The sequence below is a fragment of the Dermacentor silvarum genome, chromosome 2 (genome assembly GCF_013339745.2).
Source record: "Dermacentor silvarum isolate Dsil-2018 chromosome 2, BIME_Dsil_1.4, whole genome shotgun sequence".
NCBI classification, from domain to species: Eukaryota; Metazoa; Arthropoda; class Arachnida; order Ixodida; family Ixodidae; genus Dermacentor; species Dermacentor silvarum.
Genome location: NC_051155.1, coordinates 163,872,535 through 163,895,017, shown reverse-complemented (window position 1 = coordinate 163,895,017; position 22,483 = coordinate 163,872,535). Strand labels below are relative to the sequence as shown.

General features: G+C 46.7%; 1 protein-coding gene across 1 annotated transcript in view; it reads left to right on the top strand.

The window, feature by feature from the left end:
• Window positions 1-470: 470 nt before the first annotated feature.
• LOC119440530 (arylsulfatase B) overlaps window positions 471-22,483 on the top strand; it is a 35,414-nt gene continuing 13,401 nt past the window's right edge. Inside the window, exons 1-5 of the mRNA XM_049662956.1 lie at window positions 471-578; window positions 3,748-3,852; window positions 7,597-7,756; window positions 13,287-13,399; window positions 19,529-19,639. Coding sequence (XP_049518913.1) covers window positions 471-578; window positions 3,748-3,852; window positions 7,597-7,756; window positions 13,287-13,399; window positions 19,529-19,639 — 597 coding nt within the window. The remainder of the gene's footprint in view (window positions 579-3,747; window positions 3,853-7,596; window positions 7,757-13,286; window positions 13,400-19,528; window positions 19,640-22,483) is intronic.

Here is a 22,483-nt window from a genome sequence, read left to right as displayed (position 1 = left end):
TCATCATCTGCTCAGTGTCGGGCGTCAGAGCACTTCCCGTAGCTTCCACTTAAGTGCAGCATTACGTTTACACGAACCTGATAAAGTTGGGTCGAGGCGGCTTGTCATGCCAAAAACCGGTCATCGGGTTCATGTGTAGTGAACGCCATCCGCGTGCCGCTATAAATGGCCCGCATTTAAATGGCTAGTTTATAGCGTCACTCTTGAACACCACGCTAAAAACCTGAAAGGCAAGTCTGTTGGCGCACGCGCCTCCCCGTGTCTCGTGAGAGAATAAAAAAAAAAGGTTCAGTCTTTGTTTGGAACTCATCGCTCACGGTCTCATTGCTCTTCGCCCGCGCTAGCAACCAACACATGCAAACGCTAACGGGTCGAGCCGAGCAAAGCCCCACCAGCAAACCCACCTGCAAGGGGTTGGTTGAATCGCCAAACCCGCTTGGCAATATGCATGTGAAAGCGGTCGGATCGGGATGGTCAACCCGACTTCTGACTCAAGCCGCTCGCGCCGAGTTCCTGGCTATATCATTGTGAAGCTGAGCATAAAGCATGCTCCGACAGCCCTCATCTTTCATGATACGGTAACCTTCGTGCGTTTTGGGGTTCAAACAGATCGCACATTCTGTGACGTTCTCTGCCAGAAGAAGAGTCAAGTTTCTGTAAATCGGTCTCGTAATTAAGTTCGTGACTGCAGCGTGGTACTTCTCAGACATGCACGAACGCCATCCTGATTTGATTGTGTGGAGCTTGGTACACGCCACGGCTCAAAGAGCAAGGCCATTGTATACGTGACCTCTACGTGCTGCAAGTGCGGTGTAATAACGTCCTCGTGTCGGTTTCACTCTTCATGGGCTTACGTTGTTGTTGTTGCCTCGAAATATGCGTCCCAATCATCACTGATTTTTCTCACTGTACGCAGGAAGAGAATCTTCGTCATTGCGATATTTTCCTCCGTCGACAAAACAGAACATTTGGTCATAATAATCACCATCCTTACGCGTATATATACCATTACCGAACATATGCTTCTAAATTATTCGACACTTCTCACTTCAATTGTTGGTCTATAGCTCTTCGTCCTCTGACATGCGCAGCAAGCTTTATTAAAGGGACTCTAAAGGAAAATATGAAGTCAAGCTAGATCGATAGTCGTCTAGAAGTCTATCATCGTTTCCTGCGAGCCAATCTATCACTTTGTTGCGTAGGAAATTGCCACCGAAGGTCTCGCTTCTGCTCCTCAATTTGAATCACCCGCGCCAAAACGCACGAGTTGACGTATCTGCATGCACGTGATTTCTTTATAGGCCGCTGTTATGTCTTTTAGAAACACTTCATTTAGCTCTGCGTCGCGGCTGCAGGTGTTCTGCTTGCATAAGTCGCTCTGCGGCTTTGCTTGGGTTCAGGATACCGTTTCAGCGGTTGTAAATAGAGAAAGCAATACAGCTCCCAGTGGACGGACATAGGAGTCGCTCTCTGGGAATCAGCCAGCTAACGTTACATATGAGATATACCATAGTCCACAACAAGTGGCGCCACTCCAGTTTCCTATTTTCATCATTTTATCAATTACAAAAGCTCTGTTTTTGTCACGAATAACGAATTCGGTATTACAGAAGCCTGAACTTTCTATCTAACTCGACTTAATATTTTCCTTTAGGGCCCCTTTAACAGTCTAGATGATTGCAATCTGGCGGGCTTAATGAAGATCTGGATTCTGGCATATGAATCTGGATGCTAGGAATTCGACTGACCAGTATATATAGTGCTAAATGTTTCTGTTCTGCTTATCGCGGACCGCGAAAAAGACTGTCATTGGCGAGATTATCGGGATTCTCCAAGACTTCGACCGCAAAAGCTTGAGTGAAACCCTGTTGGGGCCTGTTGACTGATTGGTTGACAAATGTTTTTTTCTCAGTATTTTTGCGTCAGCGTGCTATGATTCAAGTATGATCGCATGCATGGTTATCTTTCCTTATCGATCTCCACCTCCTGCCGGCCGCTTCTTGGCCTATCCCTATTATTGGGTACAAGCCATGACAGGTTCATCATTATCATCGTCATCATCATAATCATCTTCACCTCATGCACAATATTATTTAAAGTAGCCTACCGTCAAATGATACCCTAGCGTGGTTGCCAAACTATTTATAATCTGCGGGATCTATCAACACGCTTAATTTTGGGGCTTGCCTTCTGGTGTTGCGTCTATGCTTTATCGCCACGCACCTGCGCACCTCAGTCTATGCAGGTGGCCTTTGAAAAAGAAAAGAAAGAAGAAAATAAAGCGAAGAGAAAGCAAGCTTAAGAAATTAAAAACGGTGAAGGAAATCGAACAGGTTGCCAATTTGCTTCTGTCCCGAGGGCCAGGAAGTGTTTTGTGGACCAGGAAATGTACGCTATGCGTAAGTACAAAGCCTGGCATCGCCTTCGTTACATAAAGCACAGCGCCCATTAGGAAGATAAGCGCGGTAGGACAAGACTGCAGCGCGTCAATTATTTCGCGTTTAGATTTCGGCAACAGGAGGCACAAGAGCCGAACGGCGAGTTCAGTCACCTGAGCACGACCATCACGTGACAGTGCCCGCTGCAAAAGCCGGGAGCGACCACACATGCAGCTCATATATATAAGCAGCCGGCAGTTAAACGAGCGACAAGTTTTGGGAACGAAAATCGTTCAGGCAACAACAACCATGGCAGCTTCTGTCCAGGTTCGTACATTCGAACTCTTCATTCTTGTGTACAAATGCTTTGAGACGTGCGCTGCTATCAGAAAGTACAAATACGTGGTTTACTCACAATTACCAGCGATTATGCACCAGTATTGAATCATTCTTACTGGCAGAGGTGTAGTTAGAGTTACGTCCACGGTTTTGGTTTTGAGAGGTGAATGGACGACACTCGTTCGTTTAGACGAAGCTTATAAAGGGGGCAGTCGACAGAATAAGTTGAGAGAGATTTATTATGAGAGAAAAGGCTGGGAGATCTGCCTGAACTATGTTCTAGCCAGCTACTCAACGTTGGAGAAGGCGAACAAAAGGAGAAGAAGAAGACGAAGATGATGATGGTATGAAAAGGAAAGGCATGAATAAAAAATAAAAGAAAAAGAATAACAGGAACAACAGTATTACAGTCGCATAACCAGTTCACCATAAGCTGAAGTTTTAAATGAACAATAAAGAGGAATATTCAGTTAAGCTGCATTAATATATACCGAAACGGCTACCCCTATACCATGCAAGCATGGGAAGAAACTAGACAAGCCAGACAATTAGGCACAAACAAATAGAGATGGGCGGCGACGTCGTCCTGAAGTTCCCGAACCAACTCCGTGACGTCAATAATTTTGACAGCATCTATATACGCGGGTCTAGTTAGACGTAAAGAAGGAATACATCGTGTTACAAACGAAACGAAGCCCTCAACCTAGCGATTTTCGATAACTTTTCGGGCGTCTGAACGGCCCACAAACGAGAAAAAACCTTTCAAGTTTTTGGCGCCAGACTCTCTTACCAGGGCTGGCGCGGAGCTTAAACGAGGGAAGTTTTAGCCTTCAGTTTTCTCAAGTACAAACCCTTTCCCACTAAATGAATAAAAACTGTTTCGGCAGGATACTTTACCAGCCTTGATTACTGTTGCTCTCAAACACTATAAAGAAATAAGTGGCGCGAAGCGCGCTGCGGAGTCGTCTCGAAGATAAATTCATACGATCCAGCGGGCATTGACGGCTGGAAGCTCTTCCATGTCCGACAGATACTCGCAGCACTCCTGGCGGTGGCCCTTCAGCTTGCCGTACTGGGAACGGTCGCGGAGCAACGGCAACCACCAAACATCGTCTTCATTTTCGCCGACGACCTGGTGCGTACATTTCGGGCCTTATGTCGATCGCCCAATGATCCCTTTCGTTATTTCTTATTTCCTTCATTTGTCCTTGCTGTGTGTAGCTTTCGTCGCCTTCGGTATATAGCCAGTCCCTCTCGTGAGTGCTTTGAGGTAACAACAGCATCGACAGCCTCAATTGAAGCCGTAGGACATCGTTGCCGAATTCCTGTTTTGGCACAGTTTTCGGGGGTGCAACGTGTCATACGTGAAGCTGCTGACGCACAATCAAGCCAAGAATCCATCTATATACATACAGTCGAATGCCTTTATAACGAAGTGCTTGGGCCTCCGAAATCATTCGTTATACAGGGCACTTCGTTGTAAATGTCGCGCACCGCACAGCTCGCAATAGAACCGGGACAGAAGTATTCCTTCGTTACACAGGTCATTTCGTTGTAGAGACCTTCGATGTAGAGGCGTCCTAGCATATGGTTAAACCAGACCCTGACTTGACAGGCCCACACTGCTCATTGTGTGGGTCCATAGACTATTTAAATCATATTCTCTGGGACTGCAGGGGAGATACCCCCCCACCAGATCTTCTGGCCACTCCCTCGCCTGAAGCGCGGGAAGCAATACTCATGAGCCCGAGCCTGGAGGTTCAACTTCGGGCCATCAAAAAAGCTGAGGAGGTGGCTGTATAAGGCATCGCCTTATCCACCCCTCACTAAGCCAAATTGACAAAAATAAAATTGTTTCCTCCTCCTCTCTGAAGTTCCCCACGAAGTGGATTCTCTAAAGAATGAGTTTAAGTAATATTTGCTAGAACGATGCCCCGAGAACAGCACTCGGGTGCTGTACAACTGGCAGGACGCCAAAGCTTTGTGCTTCAAAGTTAGTGAACGCTGCACTTACTTTGCTCTGCACTGCGAACGGTAGTTGTGATGTTGAGAGGACGTTTTCCCGAGTAATGTAGTTCAAAGCCCTAACAGGTCTGTAGGATGGAAACAGAAACTATCAAAATCTAAATGATGTACGTAAACAAGGGCTTGTGATTGATGTGGAGAACGAATCAAGCAAGGGATCGCCAAACACGCCTCTATTTCTTTTCGTTTCCAACGAAGTTCGCATATATAAGTTGGTCACATGACTTGCGAGCAGCTCTCTTTTTCAGTTAAAGTTCCTGTGAGTCGTTTCGCGTTTTCTTAAATAAAACGCTTGTGTCCAAAAGGAGATACCTGTGGTATTAGTTTGTGAAGATTATCAGGAAGATTCCAAGCTTAGGACTACCAGACAGTGAAAATCTGAATTTCTCCCCGGTTTTCCTCTTGAAAAGATAGCACACAATTTTAACCTCTCGAATCTTAAATATATAAATCCCGAAAATGAAGGACCTTATAATATAAGTCCACCACAATTCCAGAACCTGCTGTGACTTTGCATTAATTACATTCACCCCATACGCAGCGGTTAGAGCTCGCGATGGCATGTTGATCCCTTCAAGCAGTGATTTCTTTTCTGGACTGAGTTTGTCTTCAAGAGTTGTCTCCTTAAGGCTCTGTTGAGTGACCTCCGAGTTTACATTCATGCCACCTTTGCGCAGCTGCAGTGTACGTGACTAAATGCACGCACGTGGAGTGCCTGCTGTGCTTACTGCCTCGCCGTCCCCTACCCGTATATACCCAGGGGCGGCGCCAGGATTTTTTTACTGGGGGGTGCACCCACGACAAGTGACTTCCTTCGGGGGGGGGGGGGGGGGGATGGGGGGCAGGGAGGCGGGGAACTTATGCGTTGTGTTTTGACCATGTTTAAGTCCCTTCCACTTTCCTCTGTTATTTTATAAATGTTGAAAATTAATCGATCGGAAGTCCGAGATAAATCTTGTTACATGGCTCATACGCTTCCTTCAGTCGCTCAAGACTCTGATAACCGTGCACGGCGTTCTGCTTAGCTAAGTGCAACGTGATAGATATCGAGGTTGCGCATGTTCAGTAGATGTCAGTCATTGCTCAGCACAACGATTCTGTGCAATACAAATTCCCCCACTATTTCTGACCGTGTTTCTTATTTTGTTTTATTGAGCTAACTGGACTTTGTAGTTATTCGGTATGCTTTCCTTGCGTCATTTAACAATGAAAGGAACTGGAAAAAAGCGAACATTTATTTATGTATGTTCAACACACTCGTCCGAGAGCACAACAGGGTTGCGATGCGGATACCAATTGCTCAATGGCTAAAATCTTTTAGCAGCTTGACTGGGCTAAAGGCCTTCTAAACACACCAGTGTGAATAAGCTAGTGCAGCAACGCAGTATAACATATAAATTGAAATTTAGTATATTTACACGGCATATGACACGTATATGCCGCATGGTATATGTGTGCGGCCTTCGGTTACACAGCACTCGCGGTTATGCGACCTCCGCAGGGCGAAGCTTATTCTCTGCCGAAGAGGCCTGTGCGCGGAAGGCGCCTGAAAAAGAGGCTATTACATCCGAGGCACGAACTTGCCGGTTCGCGCAAGCAGACCGAAGAAGTGTAGCCCATTTTTAAATCTGTTTAGAACCGTTGGAACCATTTTTATGTTATTGCAGCAGTTCGCGCTGTTATTCAAGCGCCATTTCTATCAGAAGCGAGAGGGTAGCTGCATGTGATTAGAAATTTCCTATAATAAATTGTTATGCTCAAGCAAGGCCGTCCTTTGTAAGCAGCGCTGCTCTCATGCATCTGCCTCCAAATTATAAGACATAAAAATTGACATTTTCTTCAATACCGCCTACCTTGTGTCAGCTTCTCGGCGCTCTTAGGGGGGGGGGGGGGTCAAAGGGGAAGCTGGCGAAAATTTCTGGGGGGCGGCCGCCCCCCCCCCCCCTCCTGGCGCCGCCCCTGCGTATACCCTTACCCTACCTGGTATTGCCTCCCTATACCTATACTTGAGTGTAGAGTTCCTTCCACAATGAGGTTCAGATATCACCCTCCTATGCGCGTAGATGATCGCATAGCGGGTATGTCATTTGTATTCTCTTTATAATAATGATGCAGTAAAACGCGTACTCGATCTTACAAGTCAAGTTTCGAAACGATTCCCGGCACGATTCCTCGTCTACACACACGCCATGCGAAGAGTTGCACTTAATTTATTTTGTCGTGTGCCGAAAAGAGACTCACAAAACGGAGAAAGGTGAAGGACGTGCATGCAGTTTCTTGTGAAGCAGGATATTTCTGTGGTATAACCTCCCTGGTGCAACCAAAAAAAGAAAAAAAACAAGAAAGAAAAAAAATGCAGCTTCATTCAGTCTTCATTTTAGACCGAAGGAATGACCACATCTCCACTGTTTCGACAGATCGCATCCCATCCCCCGCAACGCGCTAGGAACGCCGTCGCCCGTGGACGCCGACGCGTCCCATCGACCGCAAGTAGCGCCGTACGGGCCATCCAAGCTGCCGCGAATGCACAGCTTCACTGTGGTCGCCTCCTCCCCCCAGCTCGCGCCCTCTCATTGGTCGCCTCCTTTCCCAGCGCGCCTCTCCTCCTCTGCTGGTCACGTCACCTGCCCTCTCCGGCGCGGCTTTCACCCTCTCCTGGTCACGTGACCTCTACAGCTCGTGACTGACAGCGCTATGGTATGAAATACAGAATTGTATATACGCTTTGTCTGGACACACGGCTGCTTTAAGAGCCCGTAAGGATCTGTCGGCGTCACTTCTGGCCAATGTGGTGCACCAATAGCGGTGCTCTATATAGCGTTCAATTCAAAGTCAGCGTGCGCAACCTTCCCAGGGCTGGGCCGACGTGAGCTTCCACGGCTCCGCCCAGATACCGACGCCCAACATGGACGCCCTGGCAGCCGATGGCGTGGTGCTCAACAACTACTACACCCAGCCCGTGTGCACTGCGTCCAGAGCGGCACTCATGACGGGGCTGTATCCCATACACACCGGTACGTGGGTATAGACTCCGCGCCTGCGGACCCATATACGTGGTGATGATGATGATGGAAGCAAAGTATCAATCAATCAATCATTAATTTATATACCAACCATGAGGTCTAAGTGCTGGCGCACACATACATCAATAACAATAAATAAATAAATGGCAGGGGGAATATCAGTAAAAAAAGAAAAAAAGAAAAATAACAATCTTGAAAGTAAGAGTGTAAATAATAATGATAATAATCAATCAATCATTATTAATCGTACCCAGGAACAACCATGAGGTCTAAGTTCTGGGGCAAGCATACATAAAAAAAAACAAGCAGGGGAATATTAGTAAATCAGAACAATGAATAAAAATAACCTTGAATAGAAGAGAGTACATACAACAAGGCGCAAAATAGACATAAGAAAAAGGAGGAGGAGGGCAGTTGAACAATATGTGAAACTATGACACAACAACGCAAAGCTCGGAACAGAACAATGACAGCGAGTTGTGAAAAAAAATGTAACAGTTTCGCCCTAAGGGCGAAGCAATGAAGGTGGTAGCAACACAGCAATGTCATACGAAGTAAGGTGAGCGGCTTTGGTAGCAATATGAATTGTAGTAAACATGAGCTGATTAAGTAAGCCGGTGTGCTGCGCCGTAAGTAGACCGACATGAAGAGAGACTCGATGACCACGAGAAGGCGCGTGTGAAACGGTGGTGTTGATGAGAAGCGCTGCCCGTGGGCAGCGCGTGCGAAGGGACACACCTGTAGCGCTGCACTGCCGATCCGGGCAGCATTGCATGTGTAGCGTGCGTTGGAAAATGTGGCCCGACTATTACTAATTGAATGAACAAGCGTGGTGTGAGCGCGCACAAACAAACATGAACAGATCACACTGAATGACTGCAGACAACGACTGTCAAAACGCTGGCAGCAAGCCCATACGCTGCAGCGGGCGAAGGTACGTGCGGTCTATCGCTTCAACGGAAACTGAGCGGCGAATGCACGGCGCATAAAGGTCAGAGCCGTGTGGAGATAAGAGACGGTGCGGGCGAGCGACGAGCGCGGTTGTTGGAAGAGTAGAAGTGACCCCCCCCCCCCCCTCCCCCCGCTCCCTCCGGCGCTGGCTTACCGCTTCCTTGCTTGCGCGTGGGAGATTGAGTGCGTTCGCTCTCCGTGATAGCGCGTGTCCCCGCACGCTTCCGCTCAGGCATACGGCGCGCGGCGAAGATTTTATCTATAGGGAACCTCACGGCGACGGCGACAGCAGAAATCCGGTTGAAGTGTTCATATAATTGCTATCGCAATAATATCAAGATCATGAAAGGGGGCGTTATAACGACTCTGTATTCTGTGGACGGTTGAGTGTTGGTGGTGACAGGCAGCAACATGGAAAGGTCTGTGATCTTGCGCGGAATACGAAACATGATACAACTGAGCAGTTCGGGGCAGGCGAGGGTAAAGTGAAGGAATTTTAAAAGAAACGGAAGGTCAGCTCGATTACGTCGGCAGCGAAGTAAGGGCAATGCAATAACCTGACAGTGCTAGAGCAGGATCCAGCGTCCTTGTTAGCAAAGCGGAGATGATATATGCTTAGAAACTTTTTCTGGGCCCGATATATAATGTCACTGTTGGATCTAGAAATGCCGTTCCAGACAACCGACGCGTATTCGAGTTGCGGAACGGTGTATAGGAGAATTTAACTCTCTCGATAGTCTGCAAACAGAGCCAAGAGTGCGCATATCCTGCATTGCAACGCGTTTAGTGTGACCTGATAAGTGTAAGGTTGTATCAAAAAGTACACCGATATCATTGATCTCACACACCTTACACAATGCCATAGAATCTACAGAATAAGAAAAACAAATGCTTGCTGTTTTGCGGGTGAAAGTCATGACTTTGGTCTTAGCAGCATTCAAGGTGATCTTTTTATCTGTGCACCATTTATAAAAAGAAAACAGGTCAGACTGCTGGATGCGACAGTCATCAACAGTATGAATTGCCTTAGAAATCTTTATGTCGTAGGCATATATAGAAGGAATGAAGAATGCCGAATGGCAGAAAGAACGTCATTAATAAAAATTAAAAAACGGAGTAGTCCCAATACTGATCCCTGAGTGACGCCGCTATAGTGGCCACGTAAGAAGAAGACGTTTGGCCATTGACGTTCACATAACATGATCACGGCCGCTGGATAAAAAAAAAAAGATGCGGCCTGCCGCGTGGGGCGAATAATAATAATAATAATAATAATAATAATAATAATAATAATAATAATAATAATAATAATAATAATAATAATAATAATAATAATAATAATAATAATAATAATAATAATAATAATTTATTTATCGTGCCCAGGAAGAACCGAAAGGTCTAGGTGCTGGCGCACGTATACATAGAAAAAGAAATACAGCAGGGGAATATCAGTAAAAAAAAAGTTGCAGTGGCTTAGCTCGGCTATGCCAGGATATACGTAGCGTTAGCAAAGGTTCAGCTGATTATTCTTAGCTTTCCTGGTTGTCTCCTACGCTCAACCGCTAATTGCCAGGCAACTACTTCGGGATCCGATGAGTCAAGCTTCTCCGTTCTTCTGCGCTGTTGAGCAGCATTTGCGATCTCCTTCTCCATGGCTATACCACACTGGCAAACGCCAATCAGAAGCGCAGCGGCTCCAGCGCAGTGTCAGACGGCGACTGCACAGCGAGCGCGCGCCGGCGCCAGTGCGTCTACCACGGCTACGACGTCACTCCTCTGGAATGCGCAGACCGGCGGCGGTGAGTCGCGCGCGGCGGCGGCGGAGTGCGCGAGAGGTGCCGGCTCCGGTGGCTCCGGTGCGCAAGCCGTGTGACATCACTGATCCTTGCGCATGCGCAGCACGGCTCCTGATGTGCCGCGCGAAACGGGCTTGGCTCGGCCAGTGTAGCTAACGCTACAAAAATAATGAATAAACAAAAAAAAAAATCTTGAAGTTGAGAGTATCACGGAAGCCCGTCTGGTCGGGATGATGCATACTTAAAAGGAAGGGATCGAGATACCGACTAAAAAAGGTTGAAATATATATAAAAATACATTAACGTTTCGGCTCCCCCACGGGAGCCTTGTTCACAATGAAACATGCGGCTGAGCTTGCGCCCTTTTTATGTGCGGCTCAAGACATCAGCGGGTATGTCATTTGTACTCTCTTTATTATAATGATGCAGTAAAAACGCGTACTCGATCTTACAAGTCAAGTTTCGAAACGATTCCCGGCACGATTCCTCGTCTATACACACGTCATGAGAAGAGTTGCACTTAATTTTTGTCGTGTGCCGAAAAGAGGCTCGCAAAACGGAGAAAGGCACTTATAATCTGCCGTCCATGTATGCCAAATGCCTTGGTCATGTCTTGAGCCGCACATTAAAAGGGCGCGAGCTCTGCCGCATGTTTCATTGTGAACAAGGCTCCCGTGGGGGAGCCGAAACGTTAATGTATTTTTAAATATATTTCAACCTTTATTGGTCGGTGTCTCGATACCTTCCTTTAAAAAAAATCTTGAAAAGAGAAGTGTACATACATGTAACCAAAGGCGCAATATGCATACATAATAAAAAGGAGGCGAAGGGAAGTTGAAGAATATGTGAAACTAAGACACAACAACGGAAAGCTCACATCATAACAAAGAGTTGTGAAAAATATCAAGGTCATAAAAGTGGGCGTTATAAAGACTCTGTATTCTGTGGACGGTTGAGTGTTGGTGGTGACAGGCAGCAACATAAAAAGGTCTGTGTTCTCTGGTGATCTTGCGCGGAATACGAAATTTGATACAACTGAGGAGTTCGGGGCACATGAGGATACCGTGAAGGAGTTTGAAAAGGAAAAGCAGGTCAGCGCGATTACGCCGGCAGCGAAGTAAGGGCAATAATCCAACAGTGCTAGAGCAGGGCCCAGAGTCCGTGTTAGCAAAGCGGTGATGATATATGCTTAGAAACTTTTTCTGGACCTGATCTATAATGTCACTGTTGGATCTAGAACTGCCGTTACAGACGACCGACGCGTATTCGAGCTGAGGAAGACAGATTGTTGTGTATAACTTGCGGAACGGTGTAGGAGAATTGAATTCTCTCGACAGTCGCCAAGAATGCGCGTGCCCCGCGTGTTGTTATAATAATAATAATAATAATAATAATAATAATAATAATAATAATAATAATAATAATAATAATAATAATAATAATAATAATAATAATAATAATAATAATAATAATAATAATAATAATAGTCGTTATTACTTATGATTAATTTAAATGTAGAAAATGGGAATGTCGGCCTCTTTGAGGCCCGAAATTCCAAAATTTCAAATACCCTAGTCAGGCAAGATTAATAAAAAAAATCGATACACTCGCGAGTCATAAAAGTCTTCACAAGCACAGATATATTGTCACTACACCATACTATACGGGCACTGAACACTAGCAGCATAGACCGGCACCCGAGACAGTCGTACATCACGCAGGAGCCAGGGAGCATTCTACACACCATTCATGTAAACGTGCTCATACAACATTCACACTTGCACATAAGCATAAATGTAAGAACTACGTTATGCGGTGGGGCAGTCCGAAACAAACATAGACCACGTGTTTCTGCTACGACAGTCTCAGATAATTTTTTTTATTGGAGGGTTCAAAATAAATTGACAACGTTTACCGACCGCGAGCTTCGTAACCCCGGCGGATATTACAATTTGCTCGATAATCATCAACACAGGCAATAATCGCCAAAATTGCATTAATTAACGTTTTAAGCAACATCTCTATACGATGCACCGGGTGGGTGGTCATGTTGTAATTGCAGAGTTGAAGTCAGTCAATACACAATACATATATGGTTTGTGTACTGGCTGACTTCATGCTATGCAATTCCAACATGCGCCCCCTCCTCCCCCCGTAGGGTCGTTATTTAAACTATGTGTCTTGCATGAGCCTGCAGCGAAATGCATTGCTGATCCAGTGAATAAGTTTCCGCACGTCAGAAAACCGCAATAGGCAGAAATTGCTAACTGGAACAGCAATCCATACAACAGCACATTTCTCGAGTCCGTAATTTTTGAAACCGGGTAACAAAGTTTTCATCAAAAGGTTATCCTTTGAGCGCTAGCTGTCGAAATCTGCAATTATACAACGTGCGATTCTACAATTACAGCGCCCTAAAGTATACGCGGTTAATTAATGAAGTTTGGTTAATTCAAAGTCGTGTTGAATGTTAATGTGCAAGTCGTGACTTCCGCCACTGCTAAGCAACTTGGCCACCGAAAAGTTATCACTTTGTTCCTGAAGGGATCAAAGGAAGAGGGGGAGGAGGTCAAAGGGATCATGTTACTTATTTTTGTTTATATCACGGTTGACCTTGAGCCCATTGTGGCTCTCGTGGTTATAACTATAGGGCTTCTGCTCGCAGAGTATTTTATTTGTTGTTTTTATCATCTATAGGATAAAATAAAGAAAATTAGCCGTCACCGCTGTCCTCATCCACATAGAAAATGTCATTTATGTGGACCGTCGTGCAGGGATGCAGAGCTCGGTGATACAAGTGGCCGAAGCCTGGGGCCTGCCGCTACAGTTCAAGCTGATGCCGCAGCACTTCAAAGACATCGGCTACGTCACTCACATGGTCGGCAAGGTGAGGGCGAGTTGCCGCGCTGCTATACCGGAAGCACTGTCTATAGTCAGTTCCAACCTAAGAATGAAGCGGGAAATACACACAGCTGTCCAACACAAAGAGAACTTGCATAAATGCGCAAGGCAATTGCGCTTGCTGATTTACGTGACGCCGCGGCGATTGATTTATTGATTTCTATTTGCACACACGCACACATAAATGGAGGTGGATGAGGGAAAGAAGGCTGCACAAACGCGGCTTGAGGTAACCTCACCCCCCTAGGTACAATATGGTTGCATGAGGTAACACATCGAGCACCATATATATTGTATTTATATAGAGGCCATAAAACATTGCAGTTATACAATATATGAAAAACAATGAAATGTTTCCACACGTAATAACAATGCAAGCACACTGCGGCATTGAAATGATTAAATGATAGGCACTTGGTAACAGAGAAAAAAAAAAGAACATAAGATACATTATTAAACATTCACAAACGCGCTCTAAAGAGGTGAAAGCAACAGAATTTTAAATTCTGACAGCGATAAATCCTGTAAATTGTAGCTGCTCTATCATATGAATTCAGTAATCTTGGAAGGTTATTACACAACATTTTACAACCGTAGTTAGTTCTAGAACGCGGAACCTTCCATACTTCAGGTGTACGAGTTGAATAGCGGTATGAATTGACGGATAGTTTTGCAAGTTCTACAAGTAAGGTATTGTTACGTTTGGTACCAAAGTAATATTCGCGTAATAGTCTACAGTTATAGATGTTATGGGCTGTAGCAATGTCATATTTCTCAAACAGGTTTTCAGTATGGGCGGCATCCGGTACATTAGCGCTGGCACGTATTATTTTCTCCTGCATACGAAATAATTCACTCAAGTTACACTGAGTCGTGGTGCCCCATACAAGATGCCCACACTGTATGTGAGACACAAACAAAGCATTATAAATTAATAATTTTACAGAGACGGGTAAAGTATATCTATAGCGATTTAAAACACCTGTTATACGGCTAAGTTTTTGGAGTACAAAGCTTACATGAACGTCCCATTGCATAGTACTTGTGAAGTGTACCCCTAACACATTTGCAGAAAGAGCAAGTTCTATCTTGAGGTCCGAATGAGAACTGTGCGTGTTTCAAGCAGACATTTCGAATAACTTGAATACACCACACAAAGCCCGATAAGTTTTGCTAAGCCAAGTTTGATAGCTAAAAAAATTTGAGTTTAAGCGAAAGAATTAAAATATAGCGTAAACTCCAAATAGTGTTCTTCGATAGGCCAGAGAAAATTGGCAGATTTTCTAATTTGATTTTGACTCAAATAATGATATCTTTTTCATGCGATTGTACTATCCGTAGCCAGAAATGAAGGGAAACAAGTTCTAGAGAGAGAGAGGTTTGAATAGGTTGTTTGAAGCGACAGGAAGAGCAGAAGAATATGGCAAGCGAATAAAAGTACAAAAACAAAGCTAGGGATGAAAAAAACAACCAACTATTAAAGCCCTAGATATGACTAACAAAATGGTTAAGTAATGTCTCCTTTACAATTGTGAGACTGCGAATGTTCCGCTTCGCAGCAAATTTGGCGTCCAATGCCTCTCTGTCATTCTCGCTACAACACCCCCACCACCACGCATACTCGCTGGCGATTTTAATGCACGCATCACCTGACATATAGCAAGTTGTTCTAGTTTTCGCTGATGTGGGATAGTGTTTGGGTTTTGTGTGGTTAAAGATACATAAAATGATACATAAGGCACCACTGAGTTGATGAACAAGAGAACTCTCAGCCTGCAGCCAGCGTGTCGACAACGGGGTTTGTTTTCGTCGTCACTCCAGGATGAGACAATGCCCAATAAAACTTGTTGCTGGGCTTGTCGGTTCATGTCATACCGTCGACCACATGGTCGCTTAGCGCAAATAATGAAGGAGGGACGGGAGAAAGGGAATCGAGGGGCCCGATTTTATTAATCATATCATAGGAAGCCGAAAAACATAGACACCAAGAACAACAATGGGTAAAATAATTGTACTTACTAATAGAATTAAAGAAATGATAAATTAATGGAAATGATAGTGGATAAAGAAAAAAAAGTTGCAGTTTCACCCGAAAGGCGAAGCATCAATTGCGATAGCAAATTAGTAGAGAGCTATACGGAGTAAGGATAGCAGTTTTATCAGCTGTATAAACTTGGACATGCAGCAGCACCAGCAACGCGCAGAACTGTTGTCGAGGCCGTCGGCGTTTTGCCCGCATTCATACCGAACGCGCGTGGCGTGGTGACTGTTGCCGGTGCCTCTGGGGGCGGCTCGGAGGTTTTCGACGAGATCAGAACGGGACACTCGTCGAGCAGCGTCGGAAGTGTTTACCACCTTCTCGCCTCGCACCTTTTTTTAAATATAATTACGCATTTGGTGCCGCAGCTAAACGTCGCCTCCCCTCCCTCCCTCCCTCCCTCCCTCCCGTCCTCCCATGGCCTTTCGCGCGACGTAAGAAGTCGCGTTTGCTCTGTATATATTGTGATTGTAAAGGAGGAAAGATAAGCTTAATTCTGCAGCCGTTCAGGGAGCACGGCGCAGAACGCGCGTTTGCTCTCCGCCGTGCGTTCGCACCCCGTGAAAGCGCGCGTCCTTCGCGCGCTTTCACTCGCACATACAGCGCATACGACGCGCGACGACGATTTCATCGCCGTTGACGTCATACGGAACCTCACGGCGACGCGACGCCGATGGCAGAAATCCGCTTTGAGTGTCCGTATAATTGTTATCGCAAGAAAAAGGCGAATGCTTGCACTCGGCCGGCCGCGCAAGGCTTAAGACACAGCGAAGCTGGCCCATTTGATGGCGTTTTCTTGGCTGTAGCTAGGTTGAACTTGGCTGTGTGGAGGTTTAAACTTGGTTGTAGCTAGGCCTGAATTTGGTTGTAACTAGGTTGAGCTTGGTTGTAGCAAGGTTCGAACTTGGCAGTAACTAGGTTGAGCTTGGCGCCGCTCGTACTCGGCTTCCCGGTAGGCTGGATCCTGGCGTAGAACCCGTATACGCGCAGAATTCGACTCACGCTCACGGTCCCTATACTCGGGATCATGTTCTCCCTTTCCCTGGCTTCGTTTTCTGGATCTGCTCGTCACTGCCGTTGCCACTCTCGTACAGCGGCAAGCCTCGCTTCTCGAATCGCCGCTTCTTCTTCGGGAGTACGTACTATCTTTGTACGTCCCATGGCTGCATCTGATCGAGCGCCGCCGCGCACCGGCTTACATGGCCGTTGCTCGCTGTCGGCGCATGCGCAGTACACAGGCGGTAGGTTGCGCCAGGTGTTCTAGCAGCTGCGGCGTCGCTGGCTGCCATGGGGCGCGGCTGGCTTTCCGTGAAACACCATACTTTTTACGGCTAGCTTATTATACCCCTGACACACGAGCACTCTAAAGTCCTTTAGGTAAGGGGACATCTACCGGCAAGGTGTTCACGCGCAGTGACACACGACAAAGGAGTATCTCCCTCCCGGCAAAGTTCCTTTGCGGGAAAGAAGTAATAGCCCAGTCACACGGGCACTTTCAAAGTCCTTTGAATCAAAGATCCTTTACTTCAAGGGAAGACGCGCTCTGTCACATGGGCGCATCAAAGGAGGCCTAGTTGAAGGCAGCTTTGAGTCAAAGGAGTCCGCGTTTGTCCTTTGAAATCTCAATGGAATACTTTTGAGCCTAGAGGGCGTCCGGCAGAGGAAAACAAAATTCTGTATAAATACGAAGGTTTAATTTTTACCTGTTAAAAACAAGTTTATAAGCACTAAAAACTTTTGTGACACCCGCAGTCTCGATGATGAATGCGCCGGTACAACAGCGCCGGCACGGCCTGTCACAATCGGCAACACCGACGCAAAGTGGGTTTTGGAGGGTTTACGGTAGCGCGATTAAAAGACAGAACAAAAGAAGACACACAGGGACACACACGGTGCTAACTTCAAACAGTTTGTTATCGAAATTCAGTTCGTACTTTTAATCGCGCTACCGTTAACCCTCCAATTAAGAGGCGTTACCAACAAGCACACATTGCAACCCTCGTGAGCAAAATGGGTGCCATGTGCGATTTGGTTATCGGCTGCTACGCATCGAAGTGTCCTCGTGAAATTTTTTTTTCTCGTAACTTTTTTGTTTTAGAATACGTTGCGGTTTCTGTCAAAATCTTCAGCGGAGACCACCTGGCGACCGTATAGCACTGATACATATCCCTTGAACTAATGTTCCTTTGAAAGCTCTATGCTCCTTAACTTCAAAGGACCTTCGATATGCCCGTGTGACTGGGGTTTTACGTTTCGAGTGGAAAGGTTTACTCTCGCATACAGCGTGCACAACTCATCAATTGAAGTTGAAACCTGTTACAAAACTACGGTGCCCTGTAAGTATTTTTTTAACCTTGGAAAATGTTTTAATTTTTAGCGGTAATGTGGTTTGTCGAACAGTGAAGATTTACTCTAGCTATACTCTCAAACGCTCGCACAACGTCGCTACCGCCGCCATGTTCAATTCCGAATATACACATTTATAAGCCATCAAAAATCGAAAAAAAAAATGTTTTTAGGTCCTGCAGTAACTAAATGTAATCTACATACGCAGCTTTTTGTAAATGTATTCTCTCTTGCTGCTTTAACAAACAGCGCTTTTTTTTCGGCGTTCATTTGAGAAACCACCTAAAGAAGTTAGTGCGATGCCTTCAAGAACATAAAAAGCACGGTCCGGGGAAGGCTTTAAATTTTGCAAAAGGGTGTATTGTGATGACCAGGTTCTTTTTTGTGTTAATGTTTTCTGGCGGTTCTCTGAGGCGGAGCCTCCCAGAACCTAATCGAGGACAAAGCCGTTTGTTGTGAAAAATACACACAAACTTTTAATGAAACTAGAAACGAAAATTAACCCATAAAAACAAACACACAAAGATAACATGAAAACATGTAGCTAGAACGCTCATGATATGAGGCAAGTTCGGGCAGGCTGCGGGTGTGCGTATGCACTACAGTCTTGACGCGGCGAAGCGGAGACGAGACGACGAGAGAAGCGTTGTTGATCTCACCAAAAGACGTTGTGTCGGAACGTCGTACAGGCTGCCAGAGCGTGGCAGCTCTGGCTCGGAGGGAGAAGACAGGCGGCTCGGCAGCACGAGCCGACGCTGGTGGCGTTCTGGTCGGGCAGCTGATCGTGGCACTCGGGCTCGTAGCCCGACAGCTCAGGTTCTGCCCACGGACGCAGACGCTCACCGGCCTCGGGCAGCAGCAGTTGATTATCGGGCAGAATGACGATGCCCGGGGAGGTAGGCGGCTTGGCAGCAGGGGTTGACGGCGGCGGCGTTCTGGCCGGGCAGCTGGTCGTGGAGCTCGGGCCCGAAGCCCGACAGCTCTCGTTCTGCCCACGGGCGCAGACGCTTGCAGGCCTCGGTCAGCGGTTGACGATCAGGAAGAGTGGCGACTCCCAGGAACGGGTTGGCAGGAGGCCCCGGCCGGGTGAAGTCCTGGTGGCTCGGGTCCGGAACCCGACGGCCGTCTTCAACTCCCGATCCGGTGGCCGACCTTGTCCTGGTGTCGCTTCTGGAACTCCTCCCCCTACTGCCAGCGCGGCTCCTTTTTCTGCTGCTCTGGTCCATTCGTCAACTTCTCATTGGCTGCTCGAGGCTCCGTGTTCCTCTGTGATTGGATTGGCTTTTTTTCTTTTCATTTCTTTTCTTGCGCCGCGTGTTCACGAGCCGGACGGTCTTCGGCGTCGTCGTTTTCGGCGCGGCGCGGTAGAGCGGCGCGCGCTCTCCTTGTCGTCTGCTTCTTGTTTGAAATGCACCGCACCTTGTAGCACACCACAAATATCACCGTCGCGCACCACACATCACAGTATGTACATAAATGCAACCATACGTGGCATAATCGCGCCAAGTTCACGCTTTGCGGGATCAATCTCAGCGTAAGAAATCCTTCAACGACGTTCCTGTGCGTGTTTGAATTCGTGTACACAAGATAGGATGCAATTATTCTTCGAGTCAATGCTGTCTAATCCCCACAGAGCGCTTAAGTGACGGCAAAGTTTATCTGAATTTCTATAGCTATAAGGTTCTTAGACACGTGCAATGGTGCGCGCATCTGCTCGTCTCGCACTTGCAGTGGCACCTGGGCTATCTCCAAGACGAGTACACGCCCACGTACAGAGGCTTCGACACCTTCTACGGCTACTACAACGGCGAAGAGGACTTCTACAACCACACCATCAGAGAGGTATGTAGACACACACACACACACACACACACACACACACACACACACACACACACACACACACACACACACACACACACACACACACACATACAAAAAAACCACTTCCTTTCTGCATTTCGTGCATATATGTCGTACTGACGACTCAGTCCACGGAAAGCAACCCTAATGTCGTGTGCTTGTTCACGGTAATACTTGAGTGGAAATAGCGTTGAGAAAACGGGGACTACAGGGTCATCGTCTAGATACCTGGCCGTCTAAGCACGATCTACGTTGATCTGTTAGAAGTATTTAGCGCAGAGTTGCCGTTATAGCTTACTGTACGTTAATTACCGCCTCTGTAATGTGTCCGCGCACGGGCTATTTCCCAGTGAACACGTTCAAGCAGCACATAACAGTGAAGCTTTGGGCGTGCACAGTTCAATAATTTGCACACCCGTAAAAGCAAAAAAAGGAGTTGCGAATTATTTTACAGTGTGCCGGCCTATATGATTATGAGAAGCATTTTATTGCATCCACATGGAATTACGCACACCTGCATATACTGCACAATCCGATATCTGCCTGTACTTTAACACACACACACACACACACACACACACCACACACACACCCACACACACACACACACAACACACACACACACACACAACACAACACACACACACAACACACACACACCACAACAACACCACACCCACAACAAACCCACACACACACACACACACCACACACACACACACACACACACACACACCACCGGGCACACACACCACCCACACACACCACCACCCACACACACGAACACACACACCACACCCACACACACCCACACACACACACACACACCCACACACCACACCACACACCACACACACAACCCAACAGCACCACACACCACACACCCACCACACAACACACACACACACCACACACACACACCCACACACCACACACACACCCACACACCCCACACACCACACACACACACACACCACACACACCCACACACCATGCCCACAACACACACACACACACACCCCACACCACCACACACCACACACACCACACACGACACACACACACCACACACCACCACACACCACACACAACAACACACACCACCACACACACACCCACACCACCACACACCACCCACACACCACACCACACACACACACACACACACACACACACACACACACACACACACACACACACACACACACACACACACACACACACACACACACACACACACACACACACACACACACACACACACACACACACACACACACACACACACACACACACACACACACACACACACACACACACACACACACACACACACACACACACACACACACACACACACACACACACACACACACACACACACACACACACACACACACACACACACACACACACACACACACACACACACACACACACACACACACACACACACACACACACACACACACACACACACACACACACACACACACACACACACACACACACACACACTATATATATATATATATATATATATATATATATATACATACATACATACATACATACACCACGTATAGCGTCTGTGTCGTCGGGTAATCTAAACTCACGTGCTTAAAGAAGGAAACTTTGTACAAGCGTGTATATATATAGAAAGTTGCCACTTGTATCAGTATATTTTGCTCCTGGACGTTACAGCGGCCAGTCAGAGACGTGTGTTGAGCACGTCTTCAGTAACATGTGAAGTAAAAGGTCGAGCACCTTTTCATCAAAGACTTCTGCGCAACGTTGCATCCTCTGAAGTAAGCCAGGGGCGGTCTTTCATTTTTGGAAGAAGTCAAACCGAGGTATACATAGGCAAGAGCGCGCAAGTTTTTCATGGAGGGTCAGCGTATACTCGGCTATTGTTTGCCAGCGTTTCCTTTCTTGCGCGAAGGCGGTGCGGACGACTATACAGCAGTTGTTTGTTTCCTTCTCTTTACGGGTGGCACTCGATAATGAGAAAACATCGGCGTGCGTGAGCGCTCTCGTGCTTGCCTTCCCTTGTTGTGGCTCCTGTCTTTTAGCGTTCGTTCTGCCAAAATAAACTGGCGCGGCCCACCGGGCAGAGCGCAAATAACCCCACCACGAGTGCTTCGATTCTTGGCCGGACTCCACGATCCCCGATTACGTGCGGGGGCTGCCCCCGAGCCGAAGCCCAATACGAGTCGACTTCAAAGAGAAAAAAAAAAAAAAAAAAAGAAAAAAAGAAAAAAAAAGAAAACTGCACCCTCCTCCATCGATCCACGCTACCTGAGCAGACGTCGGCTTGAATATTTGTCAACAGCGATTTGGAAAGTGAGTGTCTTGAGAGATTTCTCGCGTCACAGCACTAAAGAGCAGAGTGAGTGTTTCCGAATCTTCGATTCACGTATGTAGGCCTACTCGAGCCCACGACATCTCAGGGACGTACGCACCGCTGACGATCGTTGCCTAAAAGATTGTGCGCGAAACGTCTGGCGAGCCCTTCGAGACGATGCGCCTAAGAATTTGTCAACTGTATGAACCAATAAACGCAACGTCGGTTGTGAGTCAAGCTTGAGGCTTCGACCGAAAATGGCATCAAGCATAGCAAGCTTCGTAAACACCCATATATATAGAATGCGCTGTAGAGAAATTGCGACATCGTCCAAGATGCTGAAACTATATACGTATGAGTTTATATGAGTATATACGTATGAGTTTGGTGTTCGTATTCCTCTGTCCGTTTTTATCTACACATGCTCTTGTGCGCGTCAGAGAACCCCGGTTGATAAAGGTTGTTCTTGACTTTTACAC